The sequence below is a fragment of the Thamnophis sirtalis genome, unplaced genomic scaffold, assembly GCF_051295495.1.
Source record: "Thamnophis sirtalis isolate CommonGarterSnake01/CBP01778 unplaced genomic scaffold, rThaSir2_p1.2 scaffold_7, whole genome shotgun sequence".
NCBI lineage: Eukaryota > Metazoa > Chordata > Lepidosauria > Squamata > Natricidae > Thamnophis > Thamnophis sirtalis.
Genome location: NW_028261387.1, coordinates 52327814 through 52347520, shown reverse-complemented (window position 1 = coordinate 52347520; position 19707 = coordinate 52327814). Strand labels below are relative to the sequence as shown.

At 35.5% G+C, this 19707-nt stretch overlaps 1 protein-coding gene across 17 annotated transcripts in view; it reads right to left on the bottom strand.

The window, feature by feature from the left end:
• The window catches only part of NFASC (neurofascin), a 170119-nt gene that overhangs the window by 31304 nt on the left and 119108 nt on the right, over positions 1 to 19707 (bottom strand). For 11 of the 17 annotated variants that reach the window (XM_087720033.1, XM_087720035.1, XM_087720031.1 and 8 more), the window contains 4 exons: positions 19293 to 19497; positions 16890 to 17012; positions 16017 to 16190; positions 9510 to 9524 (listed from right to left, as the gene is read on the bottom strand). The exons of 1 other annotated variant lie outside the window; for it this stretch is intronic. In XM_087720033.1, coding sequence (XP_087576159.1) covers positions 9510 to 9524; positions 16017 to 16190; positions 16890 to 17012; positions 19293 to 19497 — 517 coding nt within the window. The remainder of the gene's footprint in view (positions 1 to 9509; positions 9525 to 16016; positions 16191 to 16889; positions 17013 to 19292; positions 19498 to 19707) is intronic. 5 more of the 17 variants (XM_087720042.1, XM_087720045.1, XM_087720043.1 and 2 more) reach the window with 2 other exon arrangements.

Here is a 19707-nt window from a genome sequence, read left to right as displayed (position 1 = left end):
GTTTGTATTTAGCTTTCCGCCCCTTTATCTTATGTCAGCTAGCTTTTGATCTCTTCAGATTCCACAAAAATCATTCTCACGCAGATAATGGGTAGAGTCAGCAGAAGACAGGAAGAGACACATACAGAAAGAAAAAATGGTTACAGAATTAAACTGAAAAACTACACATTCTCCTGCGTTGTTATGGCAAATGAGGCTTTTAGTGACTTAATTAAAGGCATTTGACATAATCCTAAAAGCCAGTTGGACTGCAAATGGCTTCCTACCACTGAAGAACCCAAAAGTAGCCTACCCCCTTTGAAGTGAGCAAAAACAAGTTCACAAAAGTGAAGTTAGATGAAAGACCATAACAAAGATGAACAGTTCATTGTAAGTGAAAAAATGGGTAAAAATTGATGTGGACCTTAATTTAAAATTACAATGGGATGAAAATTTTCTCAAATCGTGTGTGTGTTTGTGTGTGTGTGTGTGTTGGATTACTGCTCTAACAATCTCTAGCACAGTGGCCCCCAACCTTTTGGGCACCAGGGACTGGTTCCATGGAGAGAGATTTTTCTGTGGCGCGGAGGGGGCTTGGTTTCATGTGCTGCTTGCATTCTGCAGATGGAGTTTTGCTTGTTTGCATGGCCCAGTTTCTGGCATGCCACGGGCCGGTGCTGGTCCATGGATAGTGAATTGTGGACCTTTGCTCTAGCCAGTACATGACTTCAAATGGGAGCAGTAATCCAACACATCTGGAAAGCATATTAGAATGAGAAAGGCTGAGCTTTGTTTCTCTATAAAATAATATATCATGGGTGCAAATGCAACTATCAATTGTGATGTTATTTTGTATCATTTATTGGGCATAAAAATGCCCACCAAAATGTGCATTTATTTGATATACAAGAAGGGAGTCTTAAGATTTTGGGAAGGCTCTTCAGTTTCCATTACTCAAGAATTACTTTGAGCCTTGCATTGTCACACGGTAATAAATAACCTTTTCAATGAAATGTTAATTCTTCAACAATTCTTTCAATGGACACTAAACCTTTCCTACATTTGTTTCATCTATTTTTGTTTCATTTATTACAGGGATGCTATTCATAATGTAGATAAGCAATGTCACACAACTTTTAATTAAAATATATAAGTATAACTATAAATAAAACAATGTATATAAGATCAGGTTTAATATATAAAACTTTTAGCAATAATTGAACAAAAGAATCCTCATCTATTTTTAACAGTTCCTGTTAAATAAATCTGTGTTTCTGAGATCAGACTGATGGAAAATGCATTATATGTCCTAAGATTGCAATCTGAAGAACCCTAGTGCACATGCTTTATACAGCATGAGTGAAATACAAGTAGAAGCATTTCAGATTCCTTTTTGACAGATGTGTAAGTGCCAATAACTAGACTGCTTTAAAGCTAATTGGTTTCTGCCAAAATTTCACAAGGCAATAACCTATATTGTTAGATGTATTTTGGTTTTGGTACTGAGAGTCACCTACAATTCTCATTAGAAAATAAAAATGGTTCTACCCATCCATATGAATAAGCTCTCTAAGTGTTGGACACATTTAGAATGTTGATGAAGCTTTATCATCAAATAACATCACAAAACATGGCAACTTTTATATGCTACTTAAAGAAAATTATATAAACCACATTGCAGATTTGGCAGAATGGAGAATTTTCGGCCTTGTGAGAAAAGATTAGCAAAAGTGGGAAATCCCTTGTTGTGGAAAAAGCAAAGTAAAGAATAAGCTAAAGGTCCAGATGGAGGTCTATGAAAATAAGAGAAGGGGCTCATCACCCTGTGAATTTGGGATTAATTTTTCCTCTAGAGCTAAAGCTGAATTAAAAATATTCTATTGTTTGCATCTGCATAAATGTATGATAGAAGAAACTCAGCTGTTAAATACAAAAGAAAGAAGGACCATATTTTCTTATTTGAAATATGTATGTATATCCCCTTAATGGGCATGCACTCCAGGCTTAAAGATAAAGGGATTCTGTGATTAGATACAGAAAACTGTTTAATATGAGAGACAGACATACTGCAAAGAGCAATGGACACCCAGTAGATTTTGATAGTGCTGACCTACAGTGCCTGGTTCTAAAAGCAAAATCATATGACTCAGAAGCCTCCTTGGGTCATAATAAACCTTTAAAAATCATATATGGCAGCAAAAGTTTTAAAGAAAGGAGAGAAGAGTTGTGAGACCCCATGGGCTACATCTACCCTGGTAGTCTGTTCTCTCTATAATTTTAGACAATGTGCCTTTAATCAAAGTCTAATAATAGGAAGAAGTTCAAATTTATAGTTGAGAACCAAACAGCCTTGGCACTAGAGACAAGCTCCACATGCAACATGCAGACCTAAAAGAGCTGGATTTATTGCTTTCAGACACACTACAGGAGTATGTTTAATGGCTATGGTATAAGAGTTCAGCTCAAACAGGCTGCCACACACAACAGATGTGCTGTTTCTAGTTCATTAGCTAAGAGTAAATGAAACCAAGGGACTCATGACTTTTCCCCAGAGTAAAGGTTTCCATTTAAGTTCTGTTATTTGAACCTCTATGTGCAAGCACCATTTGCTTTTTCTAGCTGCAAAGAGCACAGAATATTGGTGCTTGACTTATCTTAAAGGAACATAGTACAATGGGCCTATTATATGAATATATAAAGAACAGGGAAGGTAGCAATAACTAAAAAGAAAACTAATAAGAACTATAGAGAGATCAGTTTTGTTCATTTGTTGGAAGTGCAAGAGAAAAATACTGTAACTCCTCTGCATATTTATTAGGTATTTATTTGCATTTGACTATGGCTTTTGAGTGGGGTGCAAGGAAGTGGATGAGTGGAAGGGAAATTAAGGAAGCTCAAGAGGACTTTAAGATAGGAAAAATTCAATGGTGTAGAATCAAAGATACCACAAAACTGGTGTTGATAATTGGAGGAACAAGGCATGTTATTTCTGAGATGCTGAAGGAGGAAAATTATAAATGTGAAAATAGAATAACAGTTAAAGTAATGAGATAGACATAAAATAGAATGTAAGATAATCATTTACCTATAATCTTTATTAATTTACAGACTTTGTTTAGCTCTGGGGGAGATTGGCAATTTTCTTTTTCTTCCATAGTTTTCTATATTAATTACACTGTTTTTAAAAGATATTTCAAAGTGTTCAAAGTATTCTAACAATTACTCTGGAAATTGCCTTATGACCATTTGGAGGATGAAAAATAATATAATAAATATTGTAATTAATACAAGTATATAATTTTAAACCAAGTTGTGTTTATAATGAAATAAGAAATAATATGGTTTGCTTTTGCTTTGACTGAACTTCAGAAAACCTCAATAATTCAAAAAAACAACAACCCCAAAAGTATCTAATATATACTTTTCATTTGTTTATATGGATACTTTTGTTTAACCAATATAATAGCTAGAAAGGCATAAAAGTTCATTCAACTCTTCATCATTTTCAAATCTTTTAAAACGTAATCACATACTTCTAAAAGTCCAGCAGTGCCATGAGCTAAATGAACATGAAATCTTACATACTCATACAATTATTTAATTATTCAAAGAAAATTCTAATGGACTGTTAGATCACAATAATGACTTTCCCAGAGCATGTATACAGAACATACTTTTGAATGGCTCATTTAATATTTTATGAACTCTGATGGAGAGCTAAACCTATTTCCAAGACAGTTTTTTTCCCATTTGGCAATGGGAGGAAATTGAAAAGGAAATAGACCACTAATTTGCTCTAAACCAAACAACTACAAAAAATGCATATATGAAAAAAAATCAGTAAATGAGATAATAGTGCCAAACTGAATGAATCATAAATGTGAGGACTGAAATATAGTTCTGGTGAAGAACTAGGATCTTAATTTTTTTTCTCTCTCTCTATTTCTTTTGATTTACCTCCCATTTCTGCATAGAGTGAATAACTCTCTTTCTCTCCTTCAATGTGCATTATACCAGCCTTTTAAAAAGGCTGATATAATGCAGGCTGGAATTTATGTAGCAAGATATAATATGTAATTTGCAATTCTACTTCACAGAATCAGTGGATACTACATTTTGGAGAAGAATGCATTTTTTAAAGATTGCTAGAAGTTGAGTTTTCCTCAGTATATGGCAGTGTTTCTCAACCTTGTCAACTTGAAGGTGTCTGGACTTCAACTCCCAGAATTCCCCAGCCAGCATTTGCTGGCTGGGGAATTCTAGGAGTTGAAGTCCAGACACCTTCAAGTTGACAAGGTTGAGATACACTGGTATATGGAGTGACATCTCACAGCACTATCTAACAAACATTTCTTTTCTACTTTCCTTTTCTTTTCTGGTGAAAGAGGCAGCAGTGACAAGTATTATGGAGTGGCTCTACTACTCTATGTATCAGAGCATTAGAGTGAGGTGTCAAGGGCATGTGTTGTTCTTAGATTGTCCATTACAGGTAGTCTTAAACTTACGACCATAATTGAACCTAACATTTCTTTTGCTAATTGCTCTCTCTCCTAATGTTCCCCTGAAACTGGTATTTTGGGGAGATACTGCATCTGGCCTATAGAGCACATAGAATCTTCAAACAGCCAAAGGTAATCCTGTCCTTCAGGAATTTCTTTAATCCCTTTTAATATAGGGTTTCCTGCCTGAGCAGGGAGTTGGATTAGAAGACTTCTAACTGTACTATTCTAACTATTAGCAATTGAGATCTATATATCTGGCAGGTAATTTCTTCCTTTCTAAGAACAGTATATAGTATGTGCCGAACAATAAACCTGTACTTGTTGCTATAAGCCTTAATTCTGGCTTTCACACAGGGCACAATATGGAATAAGCATTCTTTATTAGTGACAAAAATATATGTTGTCTGCTCAGGCACTGATCCTGTTGAAAAAAAGTATACAGCCTGGGGTCCTGGGCTTCATGCAGTCCTCAGCCCCATTTCAAAACTCTGCAAGTGAATGCTTTTTAGCTGTGATCATACCTACTGTTTGTTTCAATATCCATTAAATGGGCTTCAGTTGATCACCCAAAAGAGAAATCAATTCTTGACAAGGAAAAAGAAGCTTATTGGGACCTAAACTGGGAGCTGCCATATACTTACCCATAAAAAAAAATCTGAATATAGTGTTTCAGATCTACATTTTTCTCTCCAAGCCACAAACTAGTTTATTTTGACTATTCTTTCCAGTCTGGTATCCTATATATGAAATGACTGGCAATTCTGGGTCATAATTCTGGAGATTGAATTGGAAAACACTGCTTTATATCACATCAATATTTACAAAGTGTTTCATATATCATTGTAATTTTAATAATTTAAATATACAGCATTATTCTATGTAATATATGTTGGCTTGAAAGACATATTTTACAGCATTTTTAAAAACAGCATTTTTAAAGAACATTTATCTTGTTCTATCAATTCTATGTCCCAGAACTGTCAACCCTGGAATTCTTAATACTTTCTAGTTTTTACTTAATATTATTAAATCTGACCCTCCTATTCTCTACCCGTTTATAAAATCTAAATCAAAGTGTTATTTTCTGCAGAGTGTAAGGTCTCCCTTGAATGCAAAAATAAACACATTTAAACTAATTTGCCTGCAAAGTATTTTTTTAAAAATATGTAATTGAGTTTATTCCTTTTTTTCCTGGAAAAAAAAGAATAAAGAAATAATGGTTCTCTTTCTACCAAGAGGCTGGAGAAGGGGACAATGCATTTCATAAAAGCAATAAAAATCATAAAGAAACTGAAGAGTCTGAAATAAAGGATAAGTAAACATTTTTTTTCAGTTCAAGATTTTTAATGTTACTCAAGAGATTGCAGAGAAACTGTAGAAATGAATAAAGCTGGTATAAAATGGTGCTCACCACAGGAAGCAAGAAAATAACTTGAATGCTAGAAATCTGGGTGCCCAGAGTTTGCAATTAGTACCAAGAGGAGTGTGAAGGTAAATAGGAAGAAAAGGAGAGAAGTTGATGAGTTAAAAGAGAGGGACTTTGGGGGGCATTTTCTGAAGGAGGCTACTTGAAGAAGTGAGAAGAAAAACCAAAACTTAGAATAGGAAGAGATGTGAAAAGTGCAGAGTTGTGAAGACCTGGAGGTAAAAAAAAAGAGAAGTGTAGTTAGCATGTGTTCTAAATAGAAAAAAGAGTGACAATGAGATTACTTATGAGCAAAAGGTAAAGGGATAATGCACAAAGCTGTATTTCACTGCTATGTGTTCTTCTGATGTAAACAGGTAAGCAAGCTTAGCCTGTAAAGGAATTATCCAATGTGTCAGTACTGAACACAAGAAAGCAAGAATAACCCAGGAAAGAGGCAGATTCGGATTGGTAATGCCAAGGAGCTAATTGGATTTGGAAGAATTAGCAATCCAATCCAAGAGAGCTCAAGTTGCCAGAAGTGAGATTTCTTGTAATCTGAAAAAAATGTGAAGGAGATATTGAGCAAGATTCAGGGCACCGAGATTACAGTCCCTTGAAATTATAATAAATCTGGTTGTTTTTTGCATAGATATTTTTAACGCAAGTAATAAAGTGGAATTGCTTGTTTTTAATTTTGGCTCTATTAAAATACCAAAGTATAATTTTTGGTTCATAGCTACAAGTTGACTTTGAGTTTTATTCAGTCTTAAGGAAAGGAGAAAGCTTTAAGAGAGTTTAGGACAGTAGCAAGCTTGGATAAAGGGTTTGGGTTATGTAGGAGATAAAACACTGACAGGAACTTGACTCCTGGGAGTTTTTCTTGGGGACAAAACAAGACTATCCAAAAAGAGCCAAAGTAACTTAGCTGCATACATAAAACTCTAGCTAAGATAAAGCAAATCTTGCTAAAAGAAACATTAAATTAGTCAGAAACAGTAAAAGGTTGAATTGAAGAGCTAGTGGGATTGTTCAGTCATAAGATATCAGCATAACTGATATGAATTAGAAGCTCTGCTATTAAACATAACCTTCTCCCAAGAAACACTTGCCAGGCAACACAGACTCAAAAGGAGAGCATCTCCCTTTCTGTAGAAAAGTAAGAAGAAAGCAGGCCATGAAATAATAAGTTCCAAAACTCTGTGATTGACTCAGCAGATGGAAACTCATTCTTTTCCAGTTGCATACTTGAAGTAAGTCTTAGGATAGACTTCCATAACATGTTGCCCGTACGAAGGTTTGGGCTACATAAATAGAATTTCCATCCAGATCCAAGTTGGCTGGGCTGGCATAGAATTTGGAGATTCTAGCCCAGCACATTTGGATATCAGGTTGGAAACAGGTACCTTAGATGGAAAGACGTTGCCTGAATTTATATACAAGGTAAGAGTATGGAGGCATTTCAGCAATTTTGTGGCTAGGCTACCTTCCCAGGATTGTATGGATGCTCTGAACTTCATCAGGTATCCTAGAGTAAATAGGATGAAATTAACAGGAAAAATTAAAAAAAAATGTTTAAATAAATACCAAAGTCAATAAAATGACTGAATGTTGTGTTGCTTATCAGCATACAATGAAAAATACATATGTGAGGTGGTTATTTTTAATAGATTTAGGACCAATCTTGCCAAGTCCAAGTCCTAAAAGCAGACTTATGATAAACTTTCAATAGAAATAATACATTTTTCAATATTTTATGCCCAAGACAGATCAATCTGTTACCCGTGTATTTGAGAGAGGGGAAAATCAATAAAGGGAAGAGGAGACTCTGAATTTAACAAAGTTAGATAGGCAAATTCATAGCAATTAAACTAATTGTTCCAACAAAAAAAATAACCAATAAAGCTTATATAAGCTGGACAATTTCTGCAAATACAACTGAAACTATAGAAAAATGGAATTAATTATTTTCAATTTGAATGAAGCAATATTGAAAGTTCAAAAGGAAATTAAATTTTACACTTTTGTTTTTGCCCAAGTTATATTTAACTTGAAAGTAGTTTAGTATAGTAGTTAAGTCATCAGCCTTGATACCCAGAGGTCAATGAGTTCTAGTCCTGCCTTAAGTACAAAGTCAGCTAGGTGGCCCTATCTCAGAGATATCAGGTATCTCAGCACTAGGAAGACAGCAAAGGCTTTTTACTTCTGAAAAACCTTGCCAAGAAAACTGCAGGGACTTATCTAAGCAACCCTCAAGAATTGGACTTTCAATTGAATGGAAGAAAAAACAAGAACTTCAAAAGCCATTTTCATTTTTTCCAATGTTCTGCAGGGTAACTGACCCAGAAGAGAGTCCTCAGCCAAAACAAATACCCTAGCTTATTTCTTATTTCTGAGGAATTATACTTCAGAAATTACAGAATGAAAGAAGCAGAGTTCAAAACATATGAAAAAGGAAGCTAAGGAAGTGTGTAACAGTAAATATTTTGTGTGGGCAATGCATTTTGAGGATACTCTTACATGTTTTCCTCTCTTAACTTTAAATTTCAGGAATGATTAACTCTAACTTTAATATTGCTCTATGAACAGATCTCTATGGAATTCATAGTTTAAAATAAGGATAGAATTGACAAAAATCTCTCATTCCCTGAAAGGAAATCAAGTATATAACTGCCCTACCAACAAAGCATCAATTTCTCTCCGATGACCTTGAAAAATTGATGCTATTCCAAAAAGGTGGGCTTAGAAAAGCACAGCATCTTCACTATATTTTATAATCAGAAGAACCAATGCTCATGAAAGAGAACCTTCCATAATACTGCTTAATTTTTTTTTTGAAATATGCCAAAAGTCTATCTTTTCTTTTTAGAAAAGTGTTCTCAAGTTTGTAATGTGTCTTTAACAGAGATATACAAGTACATTTCCTGAACTCCATACAGCTCAAGAAAGTCCATGGCATGTTTAAAGTTGCATTTTTATGTTAAAAAAAAAGAAAGCTATTAAACATATGGGCAGCAATCACAAATCATTTAAACTATATTTTAATTAAACATCAATTCAACGTTAAATTAAATGCTATTTTTGTCCTGGCCCTACCCACTTTTTGAAGTGTTCCTCCAAGCTGTGGATCAACTCTCCTATAGAAAACTCCTTGTTTTCTGAAGACTGGAACAAAGTGGCCTAGAGGCCTTATGTGATATATTCCTCCTTTATAGTGCTCTGAAGACCAAGAGCACACTGAGGACTCAGGATTTTTCATTTACCAGTCATCCATCCATTCTCCTTCCATTCTTCCCACGGTGCTGAACCAGATGTGACTTCTCTGCATTACTATGTTAAGCAGCAATAGCAGCAAAAATCAAATAGATCAGTAAAATGCATCAGTCAAAGCCTATCATGCATACATGCTCAGCAGCAACTGAAATTTAATGGTCAACCCTTTCAATGGTCTTCTAACCCCAGAAAGAGGAGCTATTGGCTAACTCATGTGACAATGTTTTCCGATCTTATCCCTCATACCATTGAAAAGGTTAACATAGTGCATGCGTAGTGATTCCAAGAGCCAAGCCTGAGTCACACGCCCCTCCCCCCATGCCTTTTTATGCTGCCAGTAGATACAATACCTGAGGTTGGAAGAACTTCAGAAGTGTAGCATCAAATACAAGGAAGGGAAACATGAGGAGAGAAAGGAAAGAGAGAACACAGAAATATATAAAACTGCTACATAAATGCAATCTACAAACATGGCAGCCTGAGGTTGTAAGAAAAAGAAAACATTTTAACCCATCATTTCCAATTAATAATACTATAATGGCCCCTCAAACCAGTACAAGAAGTTGTGGTAGATTCAATTCCTTTATTTTTTTAATCTGGAGATTCACGTTCCATCCTGTTTATGGTTTTAATTCAACAAGACTACATACTGTTGGCTTTGATTTATTTTCCTTGAGGGTTAGGAGAAATTCTACTCAAGTGCAATTTATTGCAAGTTCATTTCCATTTCTATGTTTATGATGGATGAGACACTATAGCGTGCAAATAACTACAAAGTGTTTTTTCATTCTAATCCCCTGGCTCAAATAACATCTATGCAAAATGGAAGCCATGGTTCTTTTATCATTCATCCATTCATCCAGTAATTGCAACATTTATTGAATCCTTATTGAATTCCAGTTGTAACACTCCACAGTTCTTTGCTTACTGACAATGCATTCAACTGATAATGTAGGATGGCTTTTTGCTAGGTGTCTGCAGTACTCACAAAGCAATGTGGATAAATGCACAATGTTCTTTCTTTATCATCAGCATGTACACTGTAACTACAGCACATAACAGCTACAGCTAATCATCACTACAGATGGGTTTCAGGACAGCATGTTGTTTATTTACACTACATAAAAAACTGCCGGAAGGAATGAAGAAAGCTAACAAACCCAATCCAAATGGTATACATCTGCCTATGCTTCTGATTTTTGGCAAACCATTTTTGATTTTGACCACATGTAGCAAACAAGTGATGCAAATGTTGTATCAAAATAGGCTCCTCAACTACTGGTAGCATCACACTGGGTTTGAATCCAGATTCAGTTTTAAAGTATAGTCAGTGTAAATCATAACTGGTACACAATGTTTTCTTGGAAAATTTCCCTTTTATATACATGAAGACAAAGGAAGGTACAGTGTACTTGAGACAGAGAAAATTGCTTCCGTTCCTTTTTGTACTGTGGTTTGCTATATTTAACTGCAGCTGCTATACTTATAATCTCAAAATTAGTTCAGACTCTAGAAGTAATTACAAATACATTTGCAATGGTTGTGTGTTATGGCTGACAGACATATTCAGATTACTGACAATGTTATAAATACAATAGCTATCAACACCTAACAGATTCGAGATTAAAGCTTTTATAAAATAGATTAGTATTTTAATACTAATTCTAACATTAATTCTAATACAGTAATTAAATTCTTGGATTTTTACCATCTATGGATCTTTAATTTTTAAGAAAAATCCAAGTTTAGTGTATCAAATGACTACAAAGAGCAACACAAAATCCAGTTTGCAAAGTACTTTCCATTCATTGCCTGCCAAATTATACATTTTTCTCCTGCACAAGAGAAAATACTTTGGGTAGAAATGATTGGCAAGAAATATATATAAAATATGTTGAGTGGTTGCCTGCAGAATGACAAATGTGAAGCAATTCATGTTTCGAATGTCTATTCAACATAATGATTTTTTCCCACATTTTACAATTGGGAAAATAAAAAGCAACAATTAATTATATAAAGCACAGGCCTGAACAGAAATTGAGATCTTCCTGGAAACTTGAAGAATGTTAAGAGCAAGCTTTGTTTTGTTTTCTCTTTCCTGAGGGCTGTTGAACTTTCACTTAATTTGACAATTTTTTCACAAAGAGTGTTTTATTCTACCATGAATCTAGAAGTTGTGACTTTTTCCTCGTGAGGGTCATTTGCTTACTACAAGGGTGCTGGGAAAGGGCAATAATGCATTCCTAGTTTGTCTCTTATGGAGGAGATTGGAGATATATGTATATATAAACATTTCTCTGTAGAAATGAGCATCATTTAAACTGCTGAATTTATAGATACATTCTCACACTAACCTGGTTTCATTACAGTACTATTATTTGCTTTTTTATTTCTAATTTCAAGGAAGTATTTGAATTACCATATATCTTTTTTCCTGCAATGACATGTAATAGCTTGAGAAAAGTATATCCCGCATTACTAATTAAATCGTCCTTCAGTAATTGGGAGAATTTGCTTATTTTTATATTTCTTAAAATGTACCTCATGTGGGAAAGAAGTTTTCCTTGATAAAGAATTCATCTGCTCTAAGAAAGGAGAAATAATGTCCTTCTGTTTTGGCATTTGACCACTCACTAGTCTGGGGGCAACTTTTTACCAATTGACTTTTTCCCTAATGGTCAAATTTCCAGGGAAAATTGGAGATGGAATATTCCCTTTCTTGGCAATTCCTGGGACATATAGATGCTTTTTCCATAACTGCAGAGGTATATAACAACTAGTGTTCTACCAGCTATGGAAATTTCAACTCCCATTATCTCACACTATTAGAAGTAGTGTTCTTGAAATTCTTGATGTCAAATCCACTCTAAACACATGACTGACTTTGCAACCAACCATAATAATAATCAGGACCAAATCAAAAGCCCTAATCTGACTAGGAAAAAATCACAGATATGAATATAGGATGGGAGGGACACATACTGGAAAGTAATACATGAAAAAATAATTTTGATAACCTGGTGGATCACAAGTGGAATATTACCCAACTGTGATCATACTGTAGCAAAAAAAGTAAATGCATTTCCATACTGCATCAACCAAGTGCGGAATCAAGATCAACTATGTCATTATTACTCTCTATTCTACACTGGCCAGACCATCACATATTGCTCCCAGTTTTGGGTACCACTATTTAGGAAATACATTGATAAACTGGAGCATGTCCAGATGAAAGAAACTAAGATGATAAAGAATTGAAAGAAAAAACAACAGCATTGGAACAATTGAAGACACTGGATAAGCTTAGAGAGAGGAACAGAATACTATAAGGAGATTTGATAATTGTTTTCAAAAAAAGTTATATAAAAGATTAGCAGCACGGTGATGTGTTGTTCCAGAAACACCCCATAAGAAACAATTATAAGGATACAGACTTCAAGTGGACATTAGGAAAAATTCTTAATGATAAAAAGTTATTCAACAATGAAATACTGATGCAAAGTGATGGGCTCTCTTTTTATGGAGGCATTTAAGTAGAGGCTAGATGGTAATCCATTGGGAATATAATAGTGGTAAATTCCTGCATTGGGCAAGGATCACACTAGATCAGTGTTTCTCAACCTTGGCCACTTGAAGATGTCTGGACTTCAACTCCCAGAATTCCCCAGCCAGCGAATGTTGGCTGGGGAATTCTGGGAGTTGAAGTCCAGACATCTTCAAGTAGCCAAGGTTGAGAAACACTGCACTAGATGATTTCCAAGTTCCCTTTCAAATCAAATATTAAAATATGATTCTAAAGGGGAAAGAATGTTATTATCAGATTTGTTGCATAAACTGCTTAGGTTGGATTGTCTTTCTCATAGCAACATATACAATCCAGATGCTTGCTTGCTATTACTGTCACAATATTATATTATACAATATTATTCAAAAACTCTGGATCTATTTCAGAAAGAAGCAGAACATGTGGTGCCTTGCTTCTCTAACCAAGGATTTCATAAAGTAGAGTAAAAAGCAACTGTTTCTTGAATGAGTCTCCCTTGTTTTGTAGCTTCTAGTTCTTCCAAGACTCTTCAGCCACCAAACTACAGTACATACTTTTTACTTTTAGCACTTTATATATGTATATATTAATACTTTGAAAGGTTCAACACAACCAATTCTGTGCGGAGGATGTGCGGATCTGGATGGGGAGGAACAGACTCAAGCTCAATCCCTTCAAGACGGAGTGGCTGTGGTTTCCGTCATCCCGATTTGTGCATCTTGTTCCATTTTTGATGATAGGGGGAGAAATTTTAGCCCCCTCAGAGAGGGCTCGCAATCTGGGCATCCTCCTGGATACGCGGCTTAGTTTAGAAGAACACCTAACGGCCGTGACCAGGGGGCCTTTTACCAGATTCGCCTGGTACATCAGTTGCGCCCCTTCTTGGATCAGGATGCTCTGTGCACACTCACTCATGCCCTCATCCTTTCTCGCCTGGACTACTGTAACGCTCTCTACATGGGGCTGCCCTTGAAGAGCACCCAGAAGCTTCAACTGGTCCAGAATGCAGCTGCGCGGGTTATCATGTTACACCCCTTTTAGGCGGCCTGCACTGGTTCCCGGTTGTCTTCCGGGTGCAATTCAAAGTACTAATTATGACCTTTAAAACGCTCCATGGGTTAGGCCCAGGGTACCTGTGAGACCACCTATTGCCACCGGTAGCCTCCCATCGTCCAATGCGATCCCACAGAATTGACCTCCTCAGGGTACCATCGACCAGACAATGTCAGCTAGTGACCCCCAGGGGGAGAGCCTTCTCTGTGGGAGCGCGTTCCCTCTAGAATGAGCTGCCCCCAGAGCTTCGTATAATCCCCAACCTCCAATCCTTCCAACGTGCCCTAAAAAGTTGGCTTTTCCAGCAAGCCAGCCTGGCCTGAACAAAACAAAATAAATTATTGATCACTGTTAATTTTAATTCAATTTTTTTTTTTTAAAAAAAAGTCATTGTCAATTTTAATTGGGTTTGGGATATTCCATTTAATTTGTTTTTAACTTTTGTATTATGTGTTTCTTTTAATGTTGTACGCCACCCTGAGGCCTTGGGAGAAGGGCGGCATATAACTCTAATAAATCTAAATCTAAACCAATTCACTGAAAAACAAAACAATTCTCAAACACCCCTACCCCAAAGAAAATTCTGCCTAGATTTTTTTTGCAGATGTTCCTTCACTACTATGCACCATTGTCTCAGATACTTTCCTCACCCTCCCCAATCCATTAGGTGTAAGAGTATCTCACACAATTAGCTTACAAAATGGATTTGCCACACAACACTGTGTAAACATTACCAGTCAAAGATGAAGACCACTGCTAATCACACCTAAAGCAAAGTATAAGAGGAAGAATACTAGGGACTGGTTAGATAAATATTATAAAATGAATATCTATTTGAAAAATAGCAACATAGAATATTACCCAAAATACAAATTATCATTATGACAAAAGAAAAATGATAAGTCTATCAAGTAATCCCCAAGGAAGAATAATTTCATAGTATTGAAGGGATAACAAATTGCCATAAATAAATGGAGATGTCTACTAAAATGATATACATAATACCAAAAATATATATAGTGGAATGTTGTTGTTTTAAAATGTGTTAATATTTGATAGCATCATGTCATAAATAAATATTGAAATAAATGAAGTCAGAAAATGAGTGATATTATCTAAAATAAGGAGTACAACTCAAAACAACCTTTTAAACAAATATTGTAGGATCACAATTGTCCATTTTTAACAACCTCAAAAGATTATTGTATTATTTAAAATGCTTTCTTTAGCAACTTAGTTATTTTAAGTATTAAAACAACCCACCTTCCTTACGTATAAATGCAAAATTTAATATCAGCAAAACATAATAGACATGTCAATAGGTTGGTCAGTTTCTATATAAAAATTAGCTAGGAACTATATTATTAACTATATATTTAAACACAAGTGATGAAAAACAAAGGCTATTCAAATGTTACTCTCCTGGCCTTGCATTGGGAAAGAAAAGCTGGACATAGTATAAAATTGAAAGGATTTAGATAGAGATCCTTTAGGATTTATTTGAGCTAATCTTTGGAAACACAAGGTTGTTTAAACCTATTTTACAAAAATCTTATTTTATTGCAGCAGGAAAAATGACTTCTGCCCAATCATTTCACCAAGGAACAGCAGTAGGCAATCACTTGAAATCTTCGACTGTACGCTAAGTCTTTTGAAATCAGAACAATAACAACAGTACAGTGGCAAACAGGGTCTATGGAATATTATTAACTCTATTGTGAATTCCATAACCAACATGCACCTTATTTCATAAAAGTTTCATGCAAAAGAAAGGAAACATCAAGCACTTGCATTTCCTATCTCTTAGCATCTCAGTCATGGCCATAACTATTGTAGACAGTAGTCAAAGTTCTATTTAGTCATTCTAAATCATGTCAGTGAATAGTTTGTGGAGTTAGGCCTGTTCTCTGCATTGTTGCATCTACTCCTTGTCTAAGTGTTGGGGGAAACTAAGCAGCACAATCCTGGTCTTCTACTCCTTATCTTATTGGTTACATTATTTAAAATGCTCAGTTAAATCTCTCGAAGACTTTATAATTTGTTCTCTCAAGCATTTATTCAGTAATGTACAAAAAAATTCAGAAATTAAGGAAATGGTTGGGCAAGATTCATGCCCACAGCATACCAGGACCAAACTTCACATATTAATGTATCAACTGCCACCTATATATTACAAAATGTTTTCAACAACTCACACCTCCAGCTCCACATCTCTCACAGACTCACACCGAAGAGCTGCCCCTGCATCCATATTACTTACCTTCATTCAGTGGAATTGGAGAGTCCCCTGTGGCAGGCTCACCTTCTCCAATCTGGGTCCTGCCACGTAGATTGAACCTGTAGCGTGAGATAGGATCCGTCCTCTGAAGTAAAAACTTTGTGTGATTAGGAGAGAAGACCTCTACCATTGTTCTGCCAGTTTTGGATCCGTTAACTGAAGAGAGAGGCAGGCTGTGTATGCTTCAGTCTTGTTTTCAGAAACATGCTCAACTACACATTTGACCCACTCTTATCCTAAGATAGCACCCAACAAAGACCCTGACTTTTGTTAAGATAATACAGATGAAAGTAATTTAAAATAATAATAATAAAAAAATAATAATAATAAAAATCATATATTTTAAGATACTTGACTGATACCTAGGATACTGGCAGCAACCTGTATCCACCATTAGGACCAGTCAATAGTGTTTGTGACACATTTTTAAGTGTTCAGTTGACTGAGTTTCATGTTCAATGAATGAAAGAGATAATAATAATAGTAATAATAACAACTACTGGGAAATGCGAGAAAAATTAAATAATAACTATTATGCCAGAAGCTTATATCAGATATATAAGAATGTTCAAGAAATTTGTTAATGTATAAATAATTCTTTGGACAAATGTGAAATTTGCTCCTAACAGGAGCAGGACATTTTAGGAAGTCACATGTTTTGAAAGACAAATGAAACACATTTTTGAAGATATCTTTTAACAGAGTTGAAAATTACAAATTAGGAAAACATTCCACAGAGGGATGTTTCCTCACAATGACTCCTACGGAATCCTATTGTATTAGGATTCAACCCTGAAAGACTGATTAATATGATAAAAGCAAAACAACAACCAGAAAAATGAACACGGGACATACAGGCTTGGTATCTAAGGGTGTATCCAATAAGAATGCCATTGGGATGTTCAGGATGTTCCCACTCCAAGGTGACGGCCTCCAAGTTTGGCTGACGAATTCGGAAATACCTTGGGGCACTGGGCACTTTAGTGAAGTATAGTTTTGGAGAGAGAAGGGAGGGGGAAAATATATCAGGTAGCAAAATCTGAAAGGCAGACAGTGCACAAAGAAATATTTGGTATAGATGGCATAAACAGAACTTATTAAGACCGCATCACAGTTTCCATGTGGTTTTAATGAATACAGTCTGGACATTCTGCAAAAGACAAGGCTATTATTTTATGTTAGCATTCATGTATAACTATGCAGTGGATGGTGTGCTAATGCCTAAATAGTAATGAGGATGAAGTTATGAGCTATAAATTATGTTTTAAAGCCAACCTTCTTATCTCCCATATAGAACTATAGAGTTAATCAGTTGGGTAAGCAGCTTTTATCACATACCCCTATTTAAGCTGAAGATTTATTCTTTCTATAATGAGGCCAACTCTGTTTCTTAAGATGAGCATAAAAACCAGATAAAAATCAGAATAGGAATTATGGTACTCAATATTGAGCAATGAAGGTCACTTTTTATTCATGACATGTCTGATGAACTCAAGCTAATCACTTTGAAAAGCCATTCATGATGATGCCAAAATGAAGCAACAGGATATGTTAGAAAAAGACTGCTGACACTGAGTACAGCTGAAAAGATATGGTAAGATTGATGTTAGCCCTCTGGGTAGAACAAAGTAGGAAACAGATTCCACAGGAAGACTAGAATTATACATTAAGATAGATTATAATAACAGAATGTTGTAGGCTAATTGTGCTTTCCCTTTCCCTTCCTATACTCCAAGGAATCAGAGAGGAACCTTCCTAAATCTCTTCCATTATCATCTTATTTCCTAGGACTCTTTGCTTATAGAATGATTTTTGTCTAATTCTCACAAGGTAATCTTCCTGATTCTCTACCAGGTCTCCCTTCAGTGAGACTGAACCTTGCTATTAGGGTAACAATTCTTTAAGTGATACAGGAGACATTCATTGTTAAGCTTGTTCCATAACATAGTTCTCTATATAAGCATCATTCTCTTGTCCTGATTAGTTGTGTGATGGTCTTTTCTGAGCTTACATAGTCTAGTGACTGATTTATTTAATGAGAAAGTCCATAGGTAAATTCCATATAAATCTGTCTCTGTTTATAGAATAAACTTCACCATATTCAGGAAGAAGCATTACCATTCAACAACCCTTTCATTTCTACAACCTATTTGCCTAAATTTAGGCACCAATATTCAACATAAAAATGGCTAAAGTTGCTGTACATTTTCCAAACTACTAATTTCTATTAAAATTTCACATTTAATTAGAAATCTGTGGTTGTCCTACAAATCCTATCCCTTTCAGCTGAAAACCAGTTAGAGCTGTTTATGTTTTTCCTTATGGGGGAAGTGTCCTTTCCCAATTTTCACTCTATATTGAGTTCTGAGTCAGAATGGGGAGCTTCTGGAGAACTCCAACATGGGCTGAGCCACTTCTGGAATTTTGCAACAGTCCCCTGAACCAGATGGACAATCTCTGTTGATCCCTAATGAAGAGTGTCAAATCGTATCATAACAATATACGACCATACCATAGGAGCTCTAGCTTAGTCTTCTATCTGATGCATTAAATTGTTTATTACTGAGCATAAATCAGGCTTCAGAGTAATGGATTACTAGATTACTTGTCTAGTAATCAAATTCAAAGAGTTCTGGAGAGGAATTGCTGTGCAAAGTCGCCTTATTGATAAAAGGGGTAACATATACATTTAATAATACTCCTATCTGACATATAGGCAGACTCCTTCTACAGTGGAACTTCTTCTCTTTTTGTTTTCCAAGTTTACATTTTGTAAGCCTGAGAGGACAGTAAAGATGAGGCAGAATGTGTTCTGCAATAGTGCTTATTCCACGGGAAAAATCCTAAGATTTCACCTTTCAAGAGATCTAACCGGATGGATTTCTTGACTAAAAGTACTAAAGTATTTCTACCCTATGTGTAGTTCAATTACTTTTAGGAATCACTGTAATTATATCAAAATATTAGTCACTTTCTTACAACACAGGGCCCACCAAATATGATGACTTTGAAGCATATGCACAGATCAGGGCTGTGCAAATCAAAAATCTAGATGACCACTAGAAAGGCAACTAAGAGATAAGAGTTTTCAGTTTCTCTTTGCTCCTATCTTATAGGTTTTTTTTAATGGTAGCTCTATAATAGACCTATTACTTATTCCACCATATTGAGCTAACAGAAATTCCTCCTTATCTTCATGTTTCACACACGGAAATGATAGATTTTCCAAAGCTGTGTAAATATTAGGGAGGAACCTACCTCCTTCAGGTGTTGTGAATTCCAGAATTTCACTCCGAGGCCCGTCTCCTCTCCCGTTGACTACAACCATTTCCAATTTGTAGTTGCTGTAAGGAAACAGCCGGGACACTATGCCCCGATTCCGGTCTCCAATAAAACCCAATGACTGCTTTTTCTTAGAGACCCATAGATTCTTCAGCAAACTACTTTCTCTCCAGTAATAAGCCTTCAAGAAACAGGTAAGGCAAATAAAGCTTCTCTTGTTTTTGGCATTATTAAAAATATACCTGCACATTTTCAGCTTTCACACAAGAATTAGCTCAAGCGCAAAAGTCCACAAGGAAGGAGGAGACTGACAACATAAAGCCACACTACAAGGTTAACAACAACCTCTTTTCCCTGCCCCTAAAACTAGATCAGGATTTCAGCCTTCACA